Source organism: Lissotriton helveticus, chromosome 7 (genome assembly GCF_964261635.1).
Source record: "Lissotriton helveticus chromosome 7, aLisHel1.1, whole genome shotgun sequence".
In the NCBI taxonomy this organism is placed as follows: Eukaryota; Metazoa; Chordata; class Amphibia; order Caudata; family Salamandridae; genus Lissotriton; species Lissotriton helveticus.
The window spans coordinates 1,597,195,560-1,597,215,440 of NC_136068.1; the positions used below are offsets into that span (position 1 = coordinate 1,597,195,560).

Below are 19,881 nucleotides of genomic sequence, written 5' to 3' on the forward strand. Positions count from 1 at the left end.
ATATGTAGGGGCTCTACAGATGAACAATATGTAACACATTTCTATCCAACAATGAGTTTGTGATGTATGGAACCAACATATGATGCAATACGGATACGTAGTGGTCTCCGAGGTGGAAATGAAGCAAACGGCGATAACTTGATTGTGAGAAAAATAAAAAGAGATAGAGGCTTTAGAGAGCGTTAGGTCGCATGTTGTTAATAGCAGTGCGATCTGAGGTTCGGGGATGAGATGTGAGGCAGCACGCTCTTGCAGTTGCGCTCCTTCCTCAGGTCTCACCCAACAACTAGCATGATGTGTACCTTCCATTATAAGGTCGCAACAGAGGTGCTGTGTGTTAGATGGTTATTGGCAACTAATACAATATTCATAACTTTTTAACAATCGTGCCAAATGGGAAATTCCCATGACACCAGAACTTAACCAACAAGGAAGAAATGAGATGGGACAAAATAAAGAGTAACAGATCTCCAAGATAAGGAGATGGGGGGGTGGGGGAAGCTGAAGAAGAAACAAGATGTGGAATAAAGGAGGAGATGAAGAGCCAATGGATTGAGAAGAGTGTCAATGTGTGTCTACGGGAGTAAGTCCCCGATTCCAGAACTAGGGGCGCGGGGCAGCAGGGGTCCAGTGGGGTGCGGGTCCCCCTCAGGGGGGGGGGGGAAAAGAGTGGCTCGGCAGTGATTAACAAGCACCAGGGTGCCTGTAGCAAGAGGGGGGGGGGGGGGTTCTAGATGGTCACTGCCCTACGATGTTGCAGCAGCACCTCACAGCGTGAATATAATTACGTCTTTCACATGTCCGAGATAAGGGAGTGTTGATGGGGGCATGGAGCTCCCCAACCCGCCCGCTTCCCAGGCCCGGCCCGACAAGGGGGACCTTCTAAGTGATTCCTTGATCCAAACTCGCCTGCTGGAAGGCCTTCAGGGTATCATCCCAGAGCTGCGCAATGGGGAACTTCCTCAGTCCCGTCGTCTCCTCTCTATGCTGTGTGGCGCTTTCTGCTCTCGCCCAGTTTTCAAAAGAGGCGTAGACTTGGAGGGTTGTTGTCCCTGTCTGTCTTGGGATTGGTCCCCTTCCTCGCTCTGGATGGGGGTGGTAGGTTTACTACCTGTACCATGACTTTATGCATGTTCTTTGCCTCTGGGGCACGGGAGTGGGAGGCTGTCTATGTTCTGACAGGGTGGCTGCGCAGGGCTCTGCTTGCTCTTTCTTCTTCCCTGTCTTTGGGTTCTACGGTGTTGCCACTATTCTGTGTGGTGTTGTTAGTCACCGCTTCTTTCCAATTTTCCTGCTCTTCGCACACTGTTCCTAAGCTTCCACAGTTTTTTATCTGGTGATTCTGCGTTGTGGTGCAGAAAAGTTCTCCGAAGAAAACTGATGCAGGCGCACCGGGGTAGGTCTTATGTGACCACATCTCAAATGTTTTACCATGTACAGACAGTAGTGGTTGTTTTTGTTTTTTTCTGGAGGACAGTGACTAAGGAATCAAAGTGGCATTTCTGGTTCTTATCTATCAATCTTATTGCTCCTCTTCCTCCTCGTCTTTCTCCTCTTCCTACCTCTCTCTCACACACTTTCTCCAATGCACGGTGTTTTACAGTTGGCTGGACAGCAGGTGCCCTTGGGAATGAATTCTGTTGGACAGGTTGCAATGATGGATGAGCAGCAAAGGCAACAGAACCTGGTGAGTTACCTTGTTTTTCCTTTTCTTAGCCTAAGAAATGAACTTGAGAATTGAGGACACCACTGTGAACTGATTGCCTCTCTTTACTCCTCAGTTACAGCTCCGAGCCCAGCAGCAGGCTGCTCAGCAGCAACAGCAGCAGCAGCAGCAACAGGCCAACCCCCAGCCTCCTCAGGCTTCAGTTCAGGCCCCCGGCCAGCCTCCCCAGACTGGGCCCATGCTGAGAGCACAGAACCCAGGGGCCAACCCACAGCTTCGTAGCCTTCTCCTCAACCAGCAGCCGGTGAGTGTGGCTTTGATTGGAGCAGATGGAGAACCTCTCTAACGTTGGCATTATAGTGTAATTCTACGTTCGAGGCATGTGGGCTGCTGAATTCATATCTATAGCATAGATCGCCGCCTAGTGTTGGGTCCGGATGATTGCACATTGTTGTCCTGGAAGAGTCTTCGAAGTATCACGAGATAGGTGGCTCCTCCCCTGGACTACAGTGCGCATGGGCATCGACTCCATCCCCAGATTGTTTTATTCCGCCATTGGGTTCGGATGTATATTCGTTATCTCCAGTTCGGAATCGATATAGACTTTTCTTAAGGCCTGAAGGCCTTTTCCTATTCCGTCGGTATTGTTTTGCGCTCGGTCCCAGCTCTGTTCCGGCTCAGTTCCCGAGTCGGACATCCCGAGGAGTCGCGTGGCTCTTCGGTACTCCAGGCCCAGTCAACGCAAAACCTTACGACGACACATCATGGAACGGAGCCCGTTCAAGAAATGTCCCGTGTGTGGATCGAAGTATCCCCACATCGACGTCCACCCAGTGTGCAACAAGTGCCTGTCGCCAGACCACGATGAAGCCAACTGTATGGCTTGTTCCCGGTTTCGATCGAAGAAGACGATTCGACTTCGGCGCCTGGAGGCCCAGCCGTCGGCCCCGGCACCGGCGGACATCTTCGTGAGAGAAGAAGCAGACGAACAAGAAGTTCATTTGCAGATTTCACCTCCAGCGGAGGAGATCGACTACGACGCGGACGTCAAAGCGCTCAATGCAGAAGAAGTCGTCGACGAGGTAGGAGACGACAATGAGGCCTATGGGGCCATGGAAGATAGCTCAGGCGAGGAGCTATGCCCCGTTCGAACTCTCACTAAGGCTCAGGTCGCGGGATCGCCACACGGCCTTACCCAAGACCTTCCACCCAGATCCACGGCCTCGCCTACGGGCCCGGCTACGGACACTTCTGCGGAGCCGCCGGTGGTCACAACGAAACCGAAAGTGAAACCCTCGGTGTCGACGAAACCGAAAGTGATGGAGACGCCGACGAAACAGAAGACGTCTGTCCCTCTGGCCGCCTCTTCGTCTTCCGATATGTCGGGGCAGCCGAAGCCGAAGAAGGCTGTCGACCCGGTGAAGTCGACCAAGGGCGTTGAGCCGAAGTCGGTCAAGGGCGTCGATCCAAAATCGATCAAGGGCGTCGAGCCGAAGACTGGGGCCCCAACCCCGGGTGTCAAGGCCGCCGACCCGAAGTCGTTGGCGCCAAAAGCCGTTGGCGAGGAAGGAGGACACGGCGCACCTAAGAAAGCTGCTCCTGTACCTCGGCCGGAGAAGGCCAAGACATCGACGCTCGAGTCTTCACACGCTGGTGGACCGAGGACGTCTGTCGGGTCGACGAAACCGTCCGCTTCCTTTACGAAGCAGGTGTCTGGCTCACTGCAGCGCATCAAGAACAAGGCTTCCGCGGTCGATCCGAAGGATGCTTCCACCCCGAAGCAGGCTGCCAAAACGCCAAAGTCTTCGACGCCCCTCCTGTTTACGTTGCCGCCGAAGGTGGCACCGAAGGCCTTCGCACCAAGGTCGGTCGCCAACACGCCCGTGCAAGGGTCTGTAGGGTCTAAGCCTTCTGCAGGGTCGAAGCCTTCTCCGCAGCTTGGGAGCTTGAAGCATCGACAACCCTTGATGGAGGAGCAGTCGGAACACTTTATCGACGCCGACACCGGTAAACTTACCCTCTACAAGAGAAAGATCACGGCGACACAGCCTCTGGAGTCCTACACGATTCCTTTGAAGCGCAAGAAGCCTTCTACGGATTCCCCGGTTCTGGTTGAGCCACTTGCTCTACAGACTCCAAGAGTTGCTACACCCTCACCTACTTATTCAGATGTGGAGGCTGGGGAAGGTGATGACGGAGAGTATAACTTTCCTGACAACACTGATCCTGAGGATCACCAGGACTCTTGGGCAGCTGCAGGGGACCCAGAAGATCCGCAAACTGCCCCGGACACTCAGGTGTACAATGTCAAAACATCTCCTACTGAGGATTCTGCGGCATTTAATGCTCTCATTGAGAGTGCGACTAAAAACCACGATGTCCAGCTGCACGCTGACCCTGTTGACGTGGACTTCCTTTTTGATACCTTTTCCACGGCAGAAAAGACTGTCAAAACTCTCCCAATGTTGAAAGGGGTTCTCAAACATGCAGCAGACATCTTTAAAGAACCCACACGTGCCAGGGTGGTAAACCCTAGAATTGAAAAAATATATAAGCCGGCACCTGGCGACCCTACCTACATCAAGGGCCAGTTGCCATTGGACTCTCTGGTCGTTTCTAATGCCCGGAAGAGGGCGAATTCGCAAACCACTGGTGATGCTCCTCCCCCAGACAAGGAATCTAAAGTGCTGGAGGCATTAGGGAAGAGGGTGGCGGCTCAAGCAGCCAATATCTGCCGTATCTCCAACACTCAGGCACTCTTGGCCAGATATAACAGGGCGCACTATGACACACTAGAGACCCTGTTACAACATCTACCCGATCAGTATAAAGATGCGGCGGAAATGCTCATTCAGGAAGGGAAGCTCATCCCCAAAGCTTCTATTAAGTGTGCACTGGACGTGGCGGACACCGCGGCCAGGGCCATTAACACCAGTGTGATGTTGAGACGTCAAGCATGGCTCAGAATCTCCGGTTTCAAGTCGGAGATACAAACAACCATCCTCAATCAGCCGGTCAACCCTGATAGGTTATTTGGTCCTGAGGTGGATACCACACTGGAAAAAATAAAGAAGGATACCGAGACTGCAAAGTCCATGGGAGCTCTCCAGTCCCAACAGTTTCGGGGCAGTACTTTTCGTCGCTCAGGCAATAGAGTTGTTTCCAGAGGCCAGATGTCCCAGCAAACGCAATACACTAAAGGTGGGGCGCAGTCCTCTTACACCAAGCAGAGTAGAGGCGGCTATCGGGGCAACAGTGCCAAGGGCAGAGGCCGTGGAAATAACAACTCCCGTTCCTCCGCCACCACCAAACAGTGACGCCATGCCACTGCCCCCCGACCACACAACACCTGTCGGGGGGAGACTCCAGCAGTTCCTGCCAGTCTGGAAATCCATCACCACAGACAGGTGGGTCAGGAAACTTATCCAGTTCGGTTATTGTCTGGAGTTAACATCCACTCCACCCAACATGCCACCAAAACACCGTCCTATGTCCACAGAGCATTTGCACTTATTGCAGCAGGAGGTACTTGTCATGCTGCAAAAAGGGGCAATCGAGCTCGTGCCGGTGGAAGAAGGCACAGGAGTGTATTCCCTGTACTTCTTAATCCCGAAGAAGGACGGGTCCCTCAGACCCATACTGGACCTCAGACCCCTAAACCAGTATATTCTCTCAGAACACTTTCACATGCTGACGCTGCAGCAAGTTCTTCCGTTGCTCAACCAGGGAGACTTCCTCGCAACCTTGGATCTCAAGGATGCATACTTTCACATTCCACTACATACATCACACAGAAAATACCTCAGATTCACAATTCAGGGTCGGCATTATCAGTTCAAGGTACTCCCTTTCGGAGTGACCACGGCGCCCAGGGTGTTCACAAAATGCCTAGCTACAGTGGCTGCGCACCTCAGGAGGCAGAACGTTCACGTTTACCCTTATCTGGACGACTGGCTTGTCCAAGCAAAGTCGGCCCAGCTGTGCGCCGCCAACATGTCCCACACCATTCACCTTCACAGTCTGGGGTTCTCACTAAATTATCCCAAATCGCACCTTCAGCCAGCCCATGTGCGGCAGTATCTGGGCGCGACGATAAATACTCTGGCGGCCACGGCTCAGCCCAATTCTGTGAGGGTCGACAGCATTCAGTCGCTCATCCAGAAGTTCAGAGCGCAACACTCGCTTCCAGCAAGAGTGTTCATGCAGTTGATAGGCATGATGGCCTCCTGCATCTTCATAGTCCCGCACGTGAGGCTACATATGCGTCCGCTTCAGGAGTGCTTGGCACGTCAGTGGAATCAGGCTCACGGACAGTTAAAGGACCTAGTGTTGGTGACCGGTCGGGCATACAACTCTCTGCATTGGTGGAATCCACACAACCTTTGCAAGGGCCGACCGTTCCAGGAGCCTGTGCCACAACTTATCCTGACGACGGACGCATCTCTCCAGGGTTGGGGAGCTCATGTACGCAACTACACGGTGCAGGGACTATGGACGACGCAGCAACAGAAGATGCACATCAACTACCTAGAACTGCTGGCAATCTTCATGGCGATGAAGGCATTCAAAGTACATCTGTGCAACAAGGTCGTGTTGATCCGGACGGACAACATGACAGCCATGTACTACATTCAGAAGCAGGGAGGTGCGCACTCTCCACAGTTGTCTCATCTGGCTCAGAGCATGTGGAAGTGGGCCATTCAGAGGAACCTCTTCCTCATGGCGGAACACCTCCCGGGCAAGGACAATCAGATGGCGGATCTGCTCAGCAGGTACAGCCACCAAATGCACGAGTGGGAGATACATCCATCAGTACTCCACCCGTACTTCCAGCAGTGGGGTCATCCAGAGATAGACCTGTTTGCCACAAGGGAAAACGCAAAATGCCAACACTTTGCCGCCAGGTTCCCTCACCCACAGTCGCAGGGCAATGCGATATGGATGAACTGGTCAGGCAGATTTGCGTACGCTTTTCCCCCAGCACCTCTCATACCGCTGGTGGCACGAAAGCTAAAGCAACACTCGATGACACTCATCCTGGTTGCTCCAACGTGGGCACGCCAACCATGGTACACCACGTTTCTAGAACTCTCCGTGGTACCGCATCAAAGGCTGCGCCTCACGCCCAGACTTTTGACGCAGAGCCATGGCGACATTCAGCACCCAGACCCGCAACAGCTCAACTTGGCGATCTGGCTCCTGAAGTCTTAGAATTTGGCTACCTTAACTTACCTCCCGACTGCATGAATATCATACGGGAGGCAAGGAAGCCCACCACCAGAGCCTGCTATGCAGCAAAATGGAAGCGGTTTGTCATTTACTGTACGGAACACAACATCAACCCGCTAGATGCATCCACTCACAACATCATCTGTTATTTGTTACATCTTTACAAATGCAATCTGGCATATGCTTCCATTCGGATACACATATCCGCCATAGCAGCTTACCTCCAAAACAGGCAGCATCTCTCCGTTTTCAGAGTGCCTGCCATTAAAGCCTTCCTGGAAGGACTGAAACGAGTCATCCCTCCCAGGACCCCGCCAGCTCCTGTATGAAACCTTAATGTGGCCCTCACCAGGCTGATGGGCCCACCTTTTGAGCCTCTGCATTCATGCGAGGTCCAGTTTTTAACATGGAAAGTGGCTTTTCTAATAGCCATTACGTCTCTGCGACGTGTTAGGGAGCTCCAGGCGCTCACTGTACAAGAGCCATTCATACAAATTCACTTGAACAGGGTGGTGCTGCGCACTAACCCTAAATTTCTTCCTAAGGTGGTTTCACAGTTCCATGTCAATCAGACCATTGAACTGCCCGCGTTCTTTCAAAACCCAGAGACCGTAGCCGAAAGAATGCTCCACACTCTTGACGTCAAACGAGCTTTGATGTACTACATCGATAGAACCAAAGATTTTAGGAAGACACAACAACTCTTTGTTGCCTTTTCGGCCCAGCACAAAGGCAACCCCATTTCCAAAGCAGGTATAGCCAGGTGGATTGTTAAGTGTATTCAAATCTGCTATCACAAGGCTAAACGCACTTTAACGGTCCCCCCCAGAGCCCACTCCACCCGCAAGTTGGTGGCCTCCATGGCTTTCCTTGGTAATATCCCTTTGGAAGACATTTGTAGAGCAGCCACATGGTCTACACCACACACATTTACTAAACACTACTGTGTAGATGTGCACTCCAAGCAGCTGTAGGGCAGGCTGTTCTTAAGACACTTTTTCAAACGTCTGCAGCTGGCACAGGCGGCCGCCGTTAATGGAGGGACTGCTATTTATTCTATGCTATAGATATGAATTCAGCAGCCCACATGCCTCAAACTGAATATGCTACTTACCAGTATGCATCTGTTCTTGGCATGTAGGGCTGCTGACATTCATATCGCCCGCCCTCCTCCCCGGCGCCTATAGCGGCTGCAGAACTCAAACTTACTCTTAGCATGGTCATCGCTCACACTGTTACTCCATCTTCGCCACAATGGCTAAAAACAATCTGGGGATGGAGTCGATGCCCATGCGCACTGTAGTCCAGGATCCATTCGTGTAGTGATACTTCGAAGACTCTTCCAGGACAACAATGTGCAATCATCCGGACCCAACACTAGGCGGCGATCTATGCTATAGATATGAATGTCAGCAGCCCTACATGCCAAGAACAAATGCATACTGGTAAGTAGCATATTCATTCTCGGTCATGTTCTTCTGATTCTGAAGTACGGAATTGTAGAGTAGGCTTGCTGATAAAGTGGACGTAGCAGTACTGGGGAATTTAATAAAGATCGCCCCAGTAGCCAGTTCCCTCCATATATGAATGCTGTTTGGATCAAAGGAACTGAAATCATTGAAATGTTTTCCTTTTTGAACCTGGGCAAAGTTAAATAGTGATAGGCTGTTCAAAGAAAATTACTTTTGTCTTTGGAACACATTGCTCCTAGGGCGAGCAGTTTGTCATTCTTCAATGTAAAGGTTGCTATGCAGTACAGTACCATTGGGTAGGCTTCCAGTACCTTCGTGTTCTGGGCTCAATGATGCCGTCTAAGATCGGAATCTGTTTTTTCTTTCAATTGGAGCATCAGTAGTTCAGGATCATACCATGTACTGTTAAAGGTTTGAGTAAGTGCTAAACCAGAGATCTGCAAATTGGGGTTCTAGAGGACTCTGAGTGTTGTCCGTATGAGGGATGCTATTATGTGGCCAGGACTGAAGCTTCTTTTGCTAGTTCACCTGTGCCTCTGAAAATCAATAGCTTTTTGTCTAAGCATTTGAAAATATTCTTTTCATTATTGAAAAAATGAATACAATTGCAATATTTCTTGAATGATATACACTCAGTGCTCCCAAAGTCTTTTTGTATGTTTGGCCCTGCCACTTGCATACATTTTAATTTGTGAAGAAAATGCAAAACAGCATAGAGCCCAATGTACAAACATGTTTCCTCCTGGCTATTTTCTAGTTAAAAATTCTTAAGACTGCTTTGATAGTTATACGACTGTCCTAATCTCTCTCCCTCGGTCTGGCGCCCCTGTGTCTCTCCCTCGGTCTGGCGCCCTTGTGTCTCTCCCTCAGTCTGGCGCCCTTGTGCCTCACCCTCCGTCTGGCACCCTTGTGTCTCTCCCTCGGTCTGGCGCCCTTGTGTCTCTCCCTCGGTCTGGCGCCCTTGTGTCTCTCCCTCGGTCTGGCGCCCCTGTGTCTCTCCCTCGGTCTGACGCCCTTATTTCTCTCCCTCGGTCTGACGCCCTTATTTCTCTCCCTCGGTCTGGTGCCCTTGTGTCTCTCCCTCAGTCTGGCGCACTTCTCGTTCTACCTCTGTCAGCCTTCTCATTTTTCCCCTTTCTGGCACCCTATTCTATCTCCTGCTGGCTGGCCCCCTTTTCTCTCGCCTGCTGGCTGGCCCCCTTTTCTCTCGCCTACTGGCTGGCCCCCTTTTCTCTCGCCTGCTGGCTGGCCCCCTTTTCTCTCTCCTGCTGGCTGGCCCCCTTTTCTCTCTCCTGCTGACTGGCCCCCTTTTCTCTCTCCTGCTGACTGGCCCCCTTTTCTCTCTCCTGCTGACTGGCCCCCTTTTCTCTCTCTTGCTGACTGGCCCCCTTTTCTCTCTCCTGCATGGTGCCCTTCTAGCTCTCCCTCTGACTGCCCCTTTCTCTGGCTCCCTCTCTGGTGCTCATCTCTCATATATATTGTCTGGAACCCTTCTCTCTCCCTTCCACCCTGTGGTTGTCCTGTTCCCCCTCCCCCTTCCTCTAATCTGGGGCCCTTCTCTCTCTCCCTGTAGTCTGACACCCTTCTATATTGCCCTTGGATCCTATATCACCACTCCCCCTCCCCCCATACCGATCTTTCACCGTTTCCATCTTGCACTCTGCTCTTTCTCTGCCTGGCTCCCTCCTTCTCCTCCCACTGTCTTGGCAGCCTGGACTTCCACCCTCTAGCCTCGAGCCCTTCACTTAATCCCTCTAGTCTGGTGTCCTCTCTATCCCTCTGGTCTGGCGCCCTCCTCTCTATCCTTCTGGTCTGGCGCCCTTCTCTCTAGCCCTCTGGTCTTACACCCTTCTCTCTAGCTCTCTGGTCTGACCCCCTGCTCTCCATCCCGATGGCCTGGCGCCCTTCTCTCCATCCTGCTCGGCTGACAACCTAGCTGGCACCCTTCTCTCATCCTGTAATATGGCACCTGTCTTCCCCCCCCCCTCCTCCCACCTGGTGCCAGCTTCACGTCTTTCCCTGCCCCTCCATCTGGTGTCCATCTTTCCCTGCCACCTGGTGCTAGTCTCTTCCTCCTCCCATCTGGTGTTCGTCTCTCCCTGCATCTATATTTGCTATCTGTCTCTCCATTCCTGCAGGCACTACTCTCCCCTTCTTCTCTTGTGCTTTGCTCCTGTATTCTTCTCCTTTAGTTTTGCTGTCCTGCTTATTAGCCTTTCTTCACATCTCTCATACTTCCCTCCATTGTGCCTGTTTTTACATCCATTTCTGATTTGCCTATCTATACTGAATGCCCCCTGTTTCCGTTTCATGCTTCCTTCCCTTCCCAGGCATCACTAATGTGTTCACATTCTCTCCCTATGATTGACAGACTCAACCCGGAGTCCAACAGTCGCAGCAGGCTTTGCACCACATGCAGCAGGCGGCCCAGGGAATGATACAGCACCAATCTATGGGACAACAAATGCCTCACCAGGCAGCGGGACAGCCACAACTCCAAATACCAGGGTCCTCACTCATGCACCAGGCAGCTGGCCAGCAGTGGGGTGCTCCAATGGGTCCAAGGTCTTCACTGCCAGGTATGAAATTTGCACAGGTTGGGCTGCGAATATGCATGATCACAGGTTTTTAGTGGTGAGGTAGTTCCTGGGTAAGAAGGAACTTCCGCATAAAATGTTGCACTCGGGCATATACTTGCCACTAGTGACGGGACAGTTCGCAGGCCTTGCATGCAGTGTTATTTGTAGTGCAAACCCTTCTGTTATGTTATTTCTCTATTCTTATTCTTATAACCTAGTGTTCGAGGCATATGGGCTGCAGATGGTACATTTATGAATAGATCGCCATCTGGTGTTGGGCTCGGATGATTGCACTTTGTTTTTCTTCTGGAGAAGTCTTTGTCGTCATAGGTGACTCCTCCTCTCGGTGTTAGTGCGCATGGGCATCGGCTCCATCCTTAGATTGTTTTTTTCCGCCATCGGGTTCGGATGAGGATCGAAGCGCTCCGGACCGACTTCAACAAAGAAGGTTATAACCGGCGCGTATTCCTTTCCAAATCGACGGTATCGTTATCGAACGCGACTTCACTCCATACCGACGCGATTCGAAGGACGACGACTACGAGAAACTCGACGTAGTCCAGCCCGGGGTCCATGGAAAGGACTCCATTCAAAAAATGTCCAACGTGTGGTGCTAAGTTCCCACACAAGGACCTACACGAAGTGTGCAACCTCTGCTTGTCCCCTGAACACGAATCCAGGGACTGTGAGGCCTGTGCAGCGTTCTCGTCAAAGTCGACGATTAGAAACCGTCGAGCCCGAAGACACGAGGTATCGAGAATGCAGTCACAAGCAATCCCGGAGCTGTTCGAGGACCAGCAACCAGAAGAGGAGGAAGAAGAGGCCGACGAGGCGGGGTCAGAAGCGGACGAGTCCGACGTCGAGGAGATCGACGTCCAACAAACCGTGAGTGACGACGTCCCTTTACCGAAAAACAGACCCCGCACGGTGTCGACCCCGCCCTCGAGCCCGGTCAGACAACCGAAAAAAGTTTCCAACGCCCCGCCTTCGAGCCCGGCAACGAAACAGAAACCGAAACACTCGGTCCCCCATCATAGTGGTTCCGGTTCCGATAAACCAACCACATCGACACCGAAGCACCAGGTCAAGGAAAGCTCGAAGTCGAAGCAGTCCATGTCGACACCGAAGCACGCTTCGGCGCCGAAAACACCCTCGACACCGGGGACATCTTCGATACCGAAGAAATCGGATCCGAACAAAACTTCGGCACCGAAAACACAAATGGACATTTCAAAGAAAAGACACCTTTCGGAACCGAAAACTGCGGTACCGACACAGGAACACGGAACGGATCCTAAACAAAAGACTTTGTTTATTGACCCAAAGACTGGCAAGGTAGTCACAGAGCTACCTAAAAAGAGGAAACATGAACATTTGTACGACAAGGCTCATCCAAAGAAGAGAACAATGGGGACGAATACAACTCCTCCCCCTTCTCCCAAACCTCACACACCATCTTCGCCTATTCCTCACAATAGGCCAGATATTCCTCCCACACGTCCATCTACACCTACAACAGATGGAGAAAGTGACACAGGGGAGGGGGGACACCCTGGGGATGATGAGGACACAATCCCAGAGGAGGCAGACCCATGGGAGGAGTATAATGTGGGATCAGGTAATGATACCGACCTTGAGTCATATCCCTCAAAACCTTCACCTCCTGATGACAATACTGGGTTTGCACAACTCATTACTAGAGCAGCAACATTTCATAAGGTAGACCTACATACAGAACCTCTAGTACAGGACTTCTTATTAGAGACACTACCTACTGCACAAAGAACATCAGGAACACTACCAATGCTAAAAGGCCTTCTCAGTCATACATCAGAGATATTCAAAGATCCAGTGAGGGCTAGGGTATTGAACCCAAGAATTGATAAAAAATATAGGGCAGCTCCAAAAGACCCAATATACATTAAGGGACAAATTCCTCTAGACTCACTAGTGGTCACAAACGCTCGCAAGAGAGCAAACTCTTTATCTACGGGAGAAGCGCCACCTCCTGACAAAGAGTCTAAACTAATAGATGCCTCTGGCAAGAGAGTAGCATCTCAAGCGGCAAACAGTTGGCGCATAGCTAATACGCAAGCACTACTTGCAAGGTATGACAGAGCGCATTATGATGAATTAGAAACACTCATCAAACATCTCCCTAAAGAACATCAAAAGAGAGCTGATCAACTTATACAAGAAGGGAAGTTAATTACTAACACTTCAATAAAGTGCGCCCTAGACGCGGCAGAAACTGCGGCAAGGTCGACAAATACAAGCATCATGCTAAGGAGACATGCATGGCTCAGAGTGTCAGGATTCAAACAAGAGGTACAAACCTCGTTACTTAATCAACCTTTTGATGGGAAAACACTTTTTGGCACAGGGACAGATGAGGCCCTAGAAAAAATGAAAAAGGATACAGAAACGGCTAAATCAATGGGAGCATTGCAGCAGCCGACACAAAGAGGTTCCTTTCGTAGATCCACCTATAGAGGAGGATCCAAAAGTACAGGTACAAACCAACAGCAAACCTCTTTTACACCTACATCACCCAGAGGTAATTCTAGAGGTGGATACAGGGGTAACAACAACAAGGGTAGAGGTCGCGGAAACAACAACAACCGCAACTCTCCAACCCCAAAACAGTGACTTCATAGAGCTTCCCCCAGACCATATAACACCGGTAGGGGGACGCCTATCACAGTTCCTACCTGTCTGGGAAAACATCACATCAGACAAGTGGGTAAGACAAATTATCCAACATGGTTATTGCCTAGAACTCACAGCTACCCCACCAAACATCCCCCCCAAACAGCGTCCAATGAAACAAGATCACCTGACACTGTTAAAACAGGAAGTAATATCACTGCTAGAAAAGCATGCCATAGAGAAGGTTCCACAGCACCAACAGGGAACAGGAGTATACTCCCTATACTTCCTAATCCCCAAAAAGGACGGGTCTCTAAGGCCAATACTGGACCTAAGACCTCTCAACGCATACATAAATTCGGAACATTTCCACATGGTCACGCTCCAACAAGTACTTCCTTTACTGAAGAAAGGGGACTTTCTTTCTACACTGGATCTAAAAGACGCTTACTTTCATATCCCTATTCACAAAGCCCACAGGAAATACCTCAGGTTTGTGGTAGAAGGACAACATTATCAGTTCAAAGTCCTCCCATTTGGTGTCACGACGGCACCAAGGGTGTTCACAAAATGCCTGGCAGTGGTAGCAGCTCACCTAAGAAGACAACAAATTCATGTCTTCCCATACTTGGACGACTGGCTAATAAAAGCCAGGTCGCAAGAGGAGTGTCTGCAACACACACAAAAGACAATTCAGCTACTACACCAGCTAGGGTTCACGGTGAACTACACAAAGTCACACCTACAACCAAACAAAGTTCAACAATATCTGGGGGCTACCATAGACACAGAAAAAGCCAAAGTGTACCCCAACCCAATAAGAGTCCAAGCAATGCTTACAATCATTCAGAGATTTCAGCCACAACACTCACTAACAGCAAGAGTGTTCATGCAGCTACTAGGTATGATGTCATCCTGCATACTGCTAATACCATATGCAAAACTACAAATGCGTCCGCTACAAGAATGCTTAGCGACACAGTGGAATCAGGCTCAAGGACAGATTACGGATCTGGTGTTGGTAGACGACCGCACACACCGCTCTCTGAAGTGGTGGAACAGAACAAACATTACCAAGGGGCGGTCGTTCCTAGAGCCAATTCCACAGGTGACAATAACAGCAGACGCATCGCTCACCAGATGGGGAGCACATATGGACAAATACACAGTACAAGGAAGGTGGAGTGTGCAGGAAAAAACACTGCACATCAACTATCTAGAACTACTGGCAGTGTTTCTAGCATTGAAAGCCTTTCAGATACATGTTATCCACAAAGCAGTCCTGATCAGAACAGACAACATGACAGCAATGTATTATATTCAAAAACAGGGGGGGACGCACTCTCTCCAATTATCCAGACTAGCACAGGAGATTTGGAGATGGGCCATTCCTCAAAACATCTATCTGTTAGCCGAACACCTACCAGGAGTTCAAAACCAGATAGCAGACATCTTAAGCAGACAGTCGGAACAAATACACGAATGGGAACTGCACCAACAAATACTGCAGCCATTCTTCCAAAGATGGGGACAACCAGAGATAGACCTATTTGCCACTCATCAGAACGCAAAATGCCAAAGCTTCGCGTCCAGGTACCCACATCACCTGTCGCAGGGCAATGCGTTATGGATAAATTGGTCCAACAAATTTGCATACGCTTTTCCCCCTCTCCCACTAATCCCATTAGTGGTCAGGAAACTGCAACAACATTCAATGACCATGATACTAGTAGCACCCACGTGGGCAAGACAGCCGTGGTTCACCACGCTCCTGCAACTCTCACAAGTGCCACATCAAAAGCTAAGAATTCTACCCATGCACCTTACACAGAACCATGGAGAGATAATGCACCCAGATCCAACTCAATTGAACTTAGCGATCTGGCTCCTGAAATCCTAGAATTTGGGTACTTAGATCTCCCCCCAAATTGCATGGAAATAATCAAACAAGCGAGACGTCCAACCACCAGAGCATGCTATGCAGCTAAGTGGAAGAGGTTTGCTATACACTGCACTAATAACAATATCAACCCTCTAGACGTATCAACAAGGGAGATTATTTGCTACTTGTTACACTTACAGCAATGTAATCTAGCGTACACATCTATCAGAGTACATCTAGCAGCTATAGCAGCATACCTACAAAATAGGCAGCGCATATCACTGTTCAGAGTACCAGCGATAAAAGCATTCATGGAAGGGCTTAAAAGAGTCATTCCACCAAGATTACCACCTTCCCCAGTCTGGAACCTCAACGTAGTACTCACCAGACTAATGGGGCCACCCTTCGAACCTATGCATAGGTGCGAAATACAATTCCTTACATGGAAGGTGGCATTCCTTATAGCCATTACCTCACTCAGAAGAGTAAGCGAGTTACAGGCATTAACAATACAAGAACCATTCCTACAGATACACCAGAATAAAGTGGTTCTTAGAACAAACCCAAAGTTCTTGCCTAAAGTAATTTCAGCATTCCACATCAATCAGCCAGTGGAATTACCAGTCTTCTTTCCAAAGCCACAGACGGTGGCAGAAAGGGCTCTACATACACTAGATGTTAAAAGAGCCATTTCATACTACATAGAAAGAACACAAGACTTCAGGAAAACTAAACAACTATTTGTAGCATTTTCCCCAACACATAAGGGCAATCCTATCTCTAAAGCAGGCATCGCAAGATGGATTGTAAGATGTATACAAATATGTTACATTAAAGCAAAGAGAACATTAACTGTTCCTCCTAGAGCTCATTCCACAAGAAAACTAGGAGCATCTATGGCATTCTTAGGGAACATTCCCCTAGATGACATATGTAGAGCAGCAACTTGGTCTACACCACATACATTCACAAAGCACTACTGTGTTGATGTACAGGCTGCACAACAAGCCAGAGTGGGCCAAGCTGTATTAAAAACTCTATTTCAGACAGTTGCGACAGACACTGGTGACCACCGCTAGGGAGGTAACTGCTGTACAATCTATTCATAAATGTACCATCTGCAGCCCATATGCCTCGAACGGAATATGCTACTTACCAGTATGCATCTGTTCTTGGCATAGAGGGCTGCAGAGTGGTACATGCCCTCCCTGCCTCCCCGGAAACCTGTGTCTGTCCCAACATTATCTTATTTAGATACATTTACATGGGCATATCTTTATGTACTACACTACACTACTCCATCTAACCCTACTATGGCAAAACAATCTAAGGATGGAGCCGATGCCCATGCGCACTAACACCGAGAGGAGGAGTCACCTATGACGACAAAGACTTCTCCAGAAGAAAAACAAAGTGCAATCATCCGAGCCCAACACCAGATGGCGATCTATTCATAAATGTACCACTCTGCAGCCCTCTATGCCAAGAACAGATGCATACTGGTAAGTAGCATATTCCTTTCTGATAGAGGCTTTTAACTGCAGATTCCTCACTGTTGGAATATTCCCCAGGCGTCAGACTGGACTGGAGCCTTTGGGTGCTGGGGGTGGTGCCATCCAGCTCCACACTGATGCTGTTCCGCTGCAGAAATGACATGCAGGCCCATATTGGCACCACTCCTGGGTGCGCTAATATCAGTTCCTTTCTTCCTGCGCCACCAGATGTCAATCCAGAGCTACATAACTTCTCTTTGAGACAATTTTTCAACCAAAATCAAAACATTTATAGTGTGCAAGAGAAATGCCACCTCCTAAGACAACATGATTCAAACCGTGTAAGGACTGTTGCAAACAAACATCTGTGACGGTCCCTCATTAAGTTCGCTCGGGTGGCTGGGGACGAGCCATGACTCTAAGGCTCCAAAGCCTTCATTGACGTCTATGAACCGGAAGGCCATACATAGGAGATCGCAAGGCAAAACGCCATGTCACCAAGCACCAGAAATCTCTGCAACGAGACTGGTCCAAGTTTCAGGAGTCGTTCCCAAAGTTGATCATCGTGTCATTCAAGTCTTCGGGTTGAATTAAAAACACAATAAATTCCAAGCAGGTCTCCACTCCTTCCTGCCGCTCACATACTCCTAAGAAGAGGCAAGGGCATCCCCATGCGACTCAATCTTGCTCCTGAAGTTGATCGATGCTGTAGGCAATTTCACGATTTGTTCTGGCACAACCCTAGCTTTTGAGGCCTTCTGCAACACCAAGGCAGATCATATTTCTACAAGACTATGCTTGGAGTATTTGGATCCTTATTGAATCACTTGATGTGCAGTCCTAGCCAAAAGGAGCAGAGAAGCCACCCGTCTGTGGTACCACTGGCAGGTTCACCTGGGGGTCAGTTACCACACCGAATCCACCACTGGGCCTTCTCCAGTTACCGTTTCGGACTCTGCTGATGTCGACGCCATCCACAGCGAAGGACGAAAAGTGCATTATGTTCTCTGATTCTGAGTCGGCACTGCTACGACTCCAACCGAGTGTGTGTTCAATTTTCGTCTGTCAACCTACAATTTGCAAGATATCACTGCTCTGTACCGGTCGACCCCCCCCCCCCCAGTATCCCTCCCCAGAAAATTTGGTGGTCGTGGCGTCTACAAGTTGGACAAACCCTAATACCTTTCTGACTATCCCCTCACAACCACCCCGCTCAACCCCTCCCCCATTAGGAATCCAAACAATTGGAAGCCTGTGGATAGAGGGTATTTTCTTCCACCAGCTTGGCTGTGAAATCTGTGAATGCCAGCTGCCTCCTAGGCCACTACTTCCATTCTAATTGGGATTTGGTGGTGTTAGATCTGGGGGTCTCTAGTTGGCAATGGTATTCACCTTTGTCCAAATAGGGACCCTTACTTCTAAGTCAGGATAAGGGGATGACACTCCTTGATAACCCCCGCTCACCCCCTTCGTAGCTTGGCACGAGCAGATAGGCTTATCTCAGAGGCAGTGTGGTAAGCATTTGTGAATATACACAGTAATACAGTGAAAACACTACAGATGGACACAACATATGAACACAAGACTGCAAACAACAAAAATCCACAATACTACTGTTAAAATTGCTTAAAAGATGATTCAAGTTGATGGTAAATGCGGCAAAGGTCTCAACAAAGTACCTGGATGCGTAAAGCAAAGTAAACAAAAGGCTCGCAAAAGGGGAGATGCGTCGGTTTCGTGATCCGGGAGAACGGTTGCGTCCTGCCTCAATGCTTCCGTAGAGTAGGGGACTCGTCGTTAGCCTTACCGGTGCGGAGGTGATGCGTAGATTTTCGGCATGCGGGCCCGTTGCAGTGCGCAAGATGGTGCCTCGATGCGATGATCCAGTTGCGATGCATAAGATGGCGCCCGCGATGCAATGACGCCCTGGCAGCCTTGCGACGACTCAGTACTTTGGAGCCACGACAGGCCCTGCAACACGCTTCTCCGGTGATGCGATGGTGTCTCTCACGATGGCGTCACGCTTCTCCGGTGATGCGACAGCAGGCAGCTTTGATGAACACACGCTTCCAGGGAGATGCGGCAAAGGCTCGATTCTCCGGCGTTGCCACGATTTCAGGTCCGGCGGCGACACGCTTCTTCTCGATGCGTCGTGCTTCCAGCTCCCAGCGGCACGTAAGTGTCTGTAGTCAGAATTCCCAGCAAGGAAATTCAGTGGGGAGCTGGAGGTGATGTCTTTTGTCCCTGAGACTTCAGCAGGAGGCAAGTACAGTTCAAGGCCTTGGAGAATATTCTGTAGATGAAAGTCCTTACAAAGTACCTTCTCCTTTCCCTTGGCAATGAAGCAACCACTGCAGGCCAACCCAGTAAACAGCACACTAGCAGAGGGGCAGTCCAACTCCTGCAGCTTTCCTTGGTTCTTCTCCTTGGCAGAAAGGTTTCTTGTCCAGAAGTGATCTAATTTCTTGGGATCAGGATCCCAATATTTATACCCCAAAATCTTTTGTTCTCTGAAGGCAGAGAGGCCTCTGCCTAGTCCAAACCAGTTTCTGAGCACTTTGTTTACATGACTCTCTTCTTCCTTTCACTGCGCAGGGCAGAGACATCAGCCGCCCCACAGGAGATGGAGTCAGCACAGGGGAGGGAAGATACAGCTCTGGAGCACTCTGTGACATGATTCCTCCTCTCCTTCCACAGTGCAGGGCAGAGACATCAGACAAGCCACAGGAAGTGGAGCCAGCATTGTAGAGGGAAGGCCCAGCCCTATTCAGGTCCCAGGTGCAACTCCTCCCTCCCATCTAGATGCAGATCCCTCTATTCACCACTGGGCTGCCCCAGCCTGTCTCCTGGAATCCCCCAGGCCCAGTCGCTCACAAACCCAGACAAGGAATACACAACCCAGCAGAGGCAG

At 50.0% G+C, this 19,881-nt stretch overlaps 1 protein-coding gene across 10 annotated transcripts in view; it reads left to right on the forward strand.

Moving 5' to 3' along the window:
- Positions 1–19,881, forward strand: part of MED25 (mediator complex subunit 25) — a 260,000-nt gene that overhangs the window by 216,939 nt on the left and 23,180 nt on the right. For all 10 annotated transcript variants that reach the window (XM_078655193.1, XM_078655183.1, XM_078655190.1 and 7 more), the window contains 3 exons: positions 1,604–1,687; positions 1,782–1,970; positions 10,739–10,946. In XM_078655193.1, the coding sequence (XP_078511319.1) occupies positions 1,604–1,687; positions 1,782–1,970; positions 10,739–10,946 (481 nt within the window). The remainder of the gene's footprint in view (positions 1–1,603; positions 1,688–1,781; positions 1,971–10,738; positions 10,947–19,881) is intronic.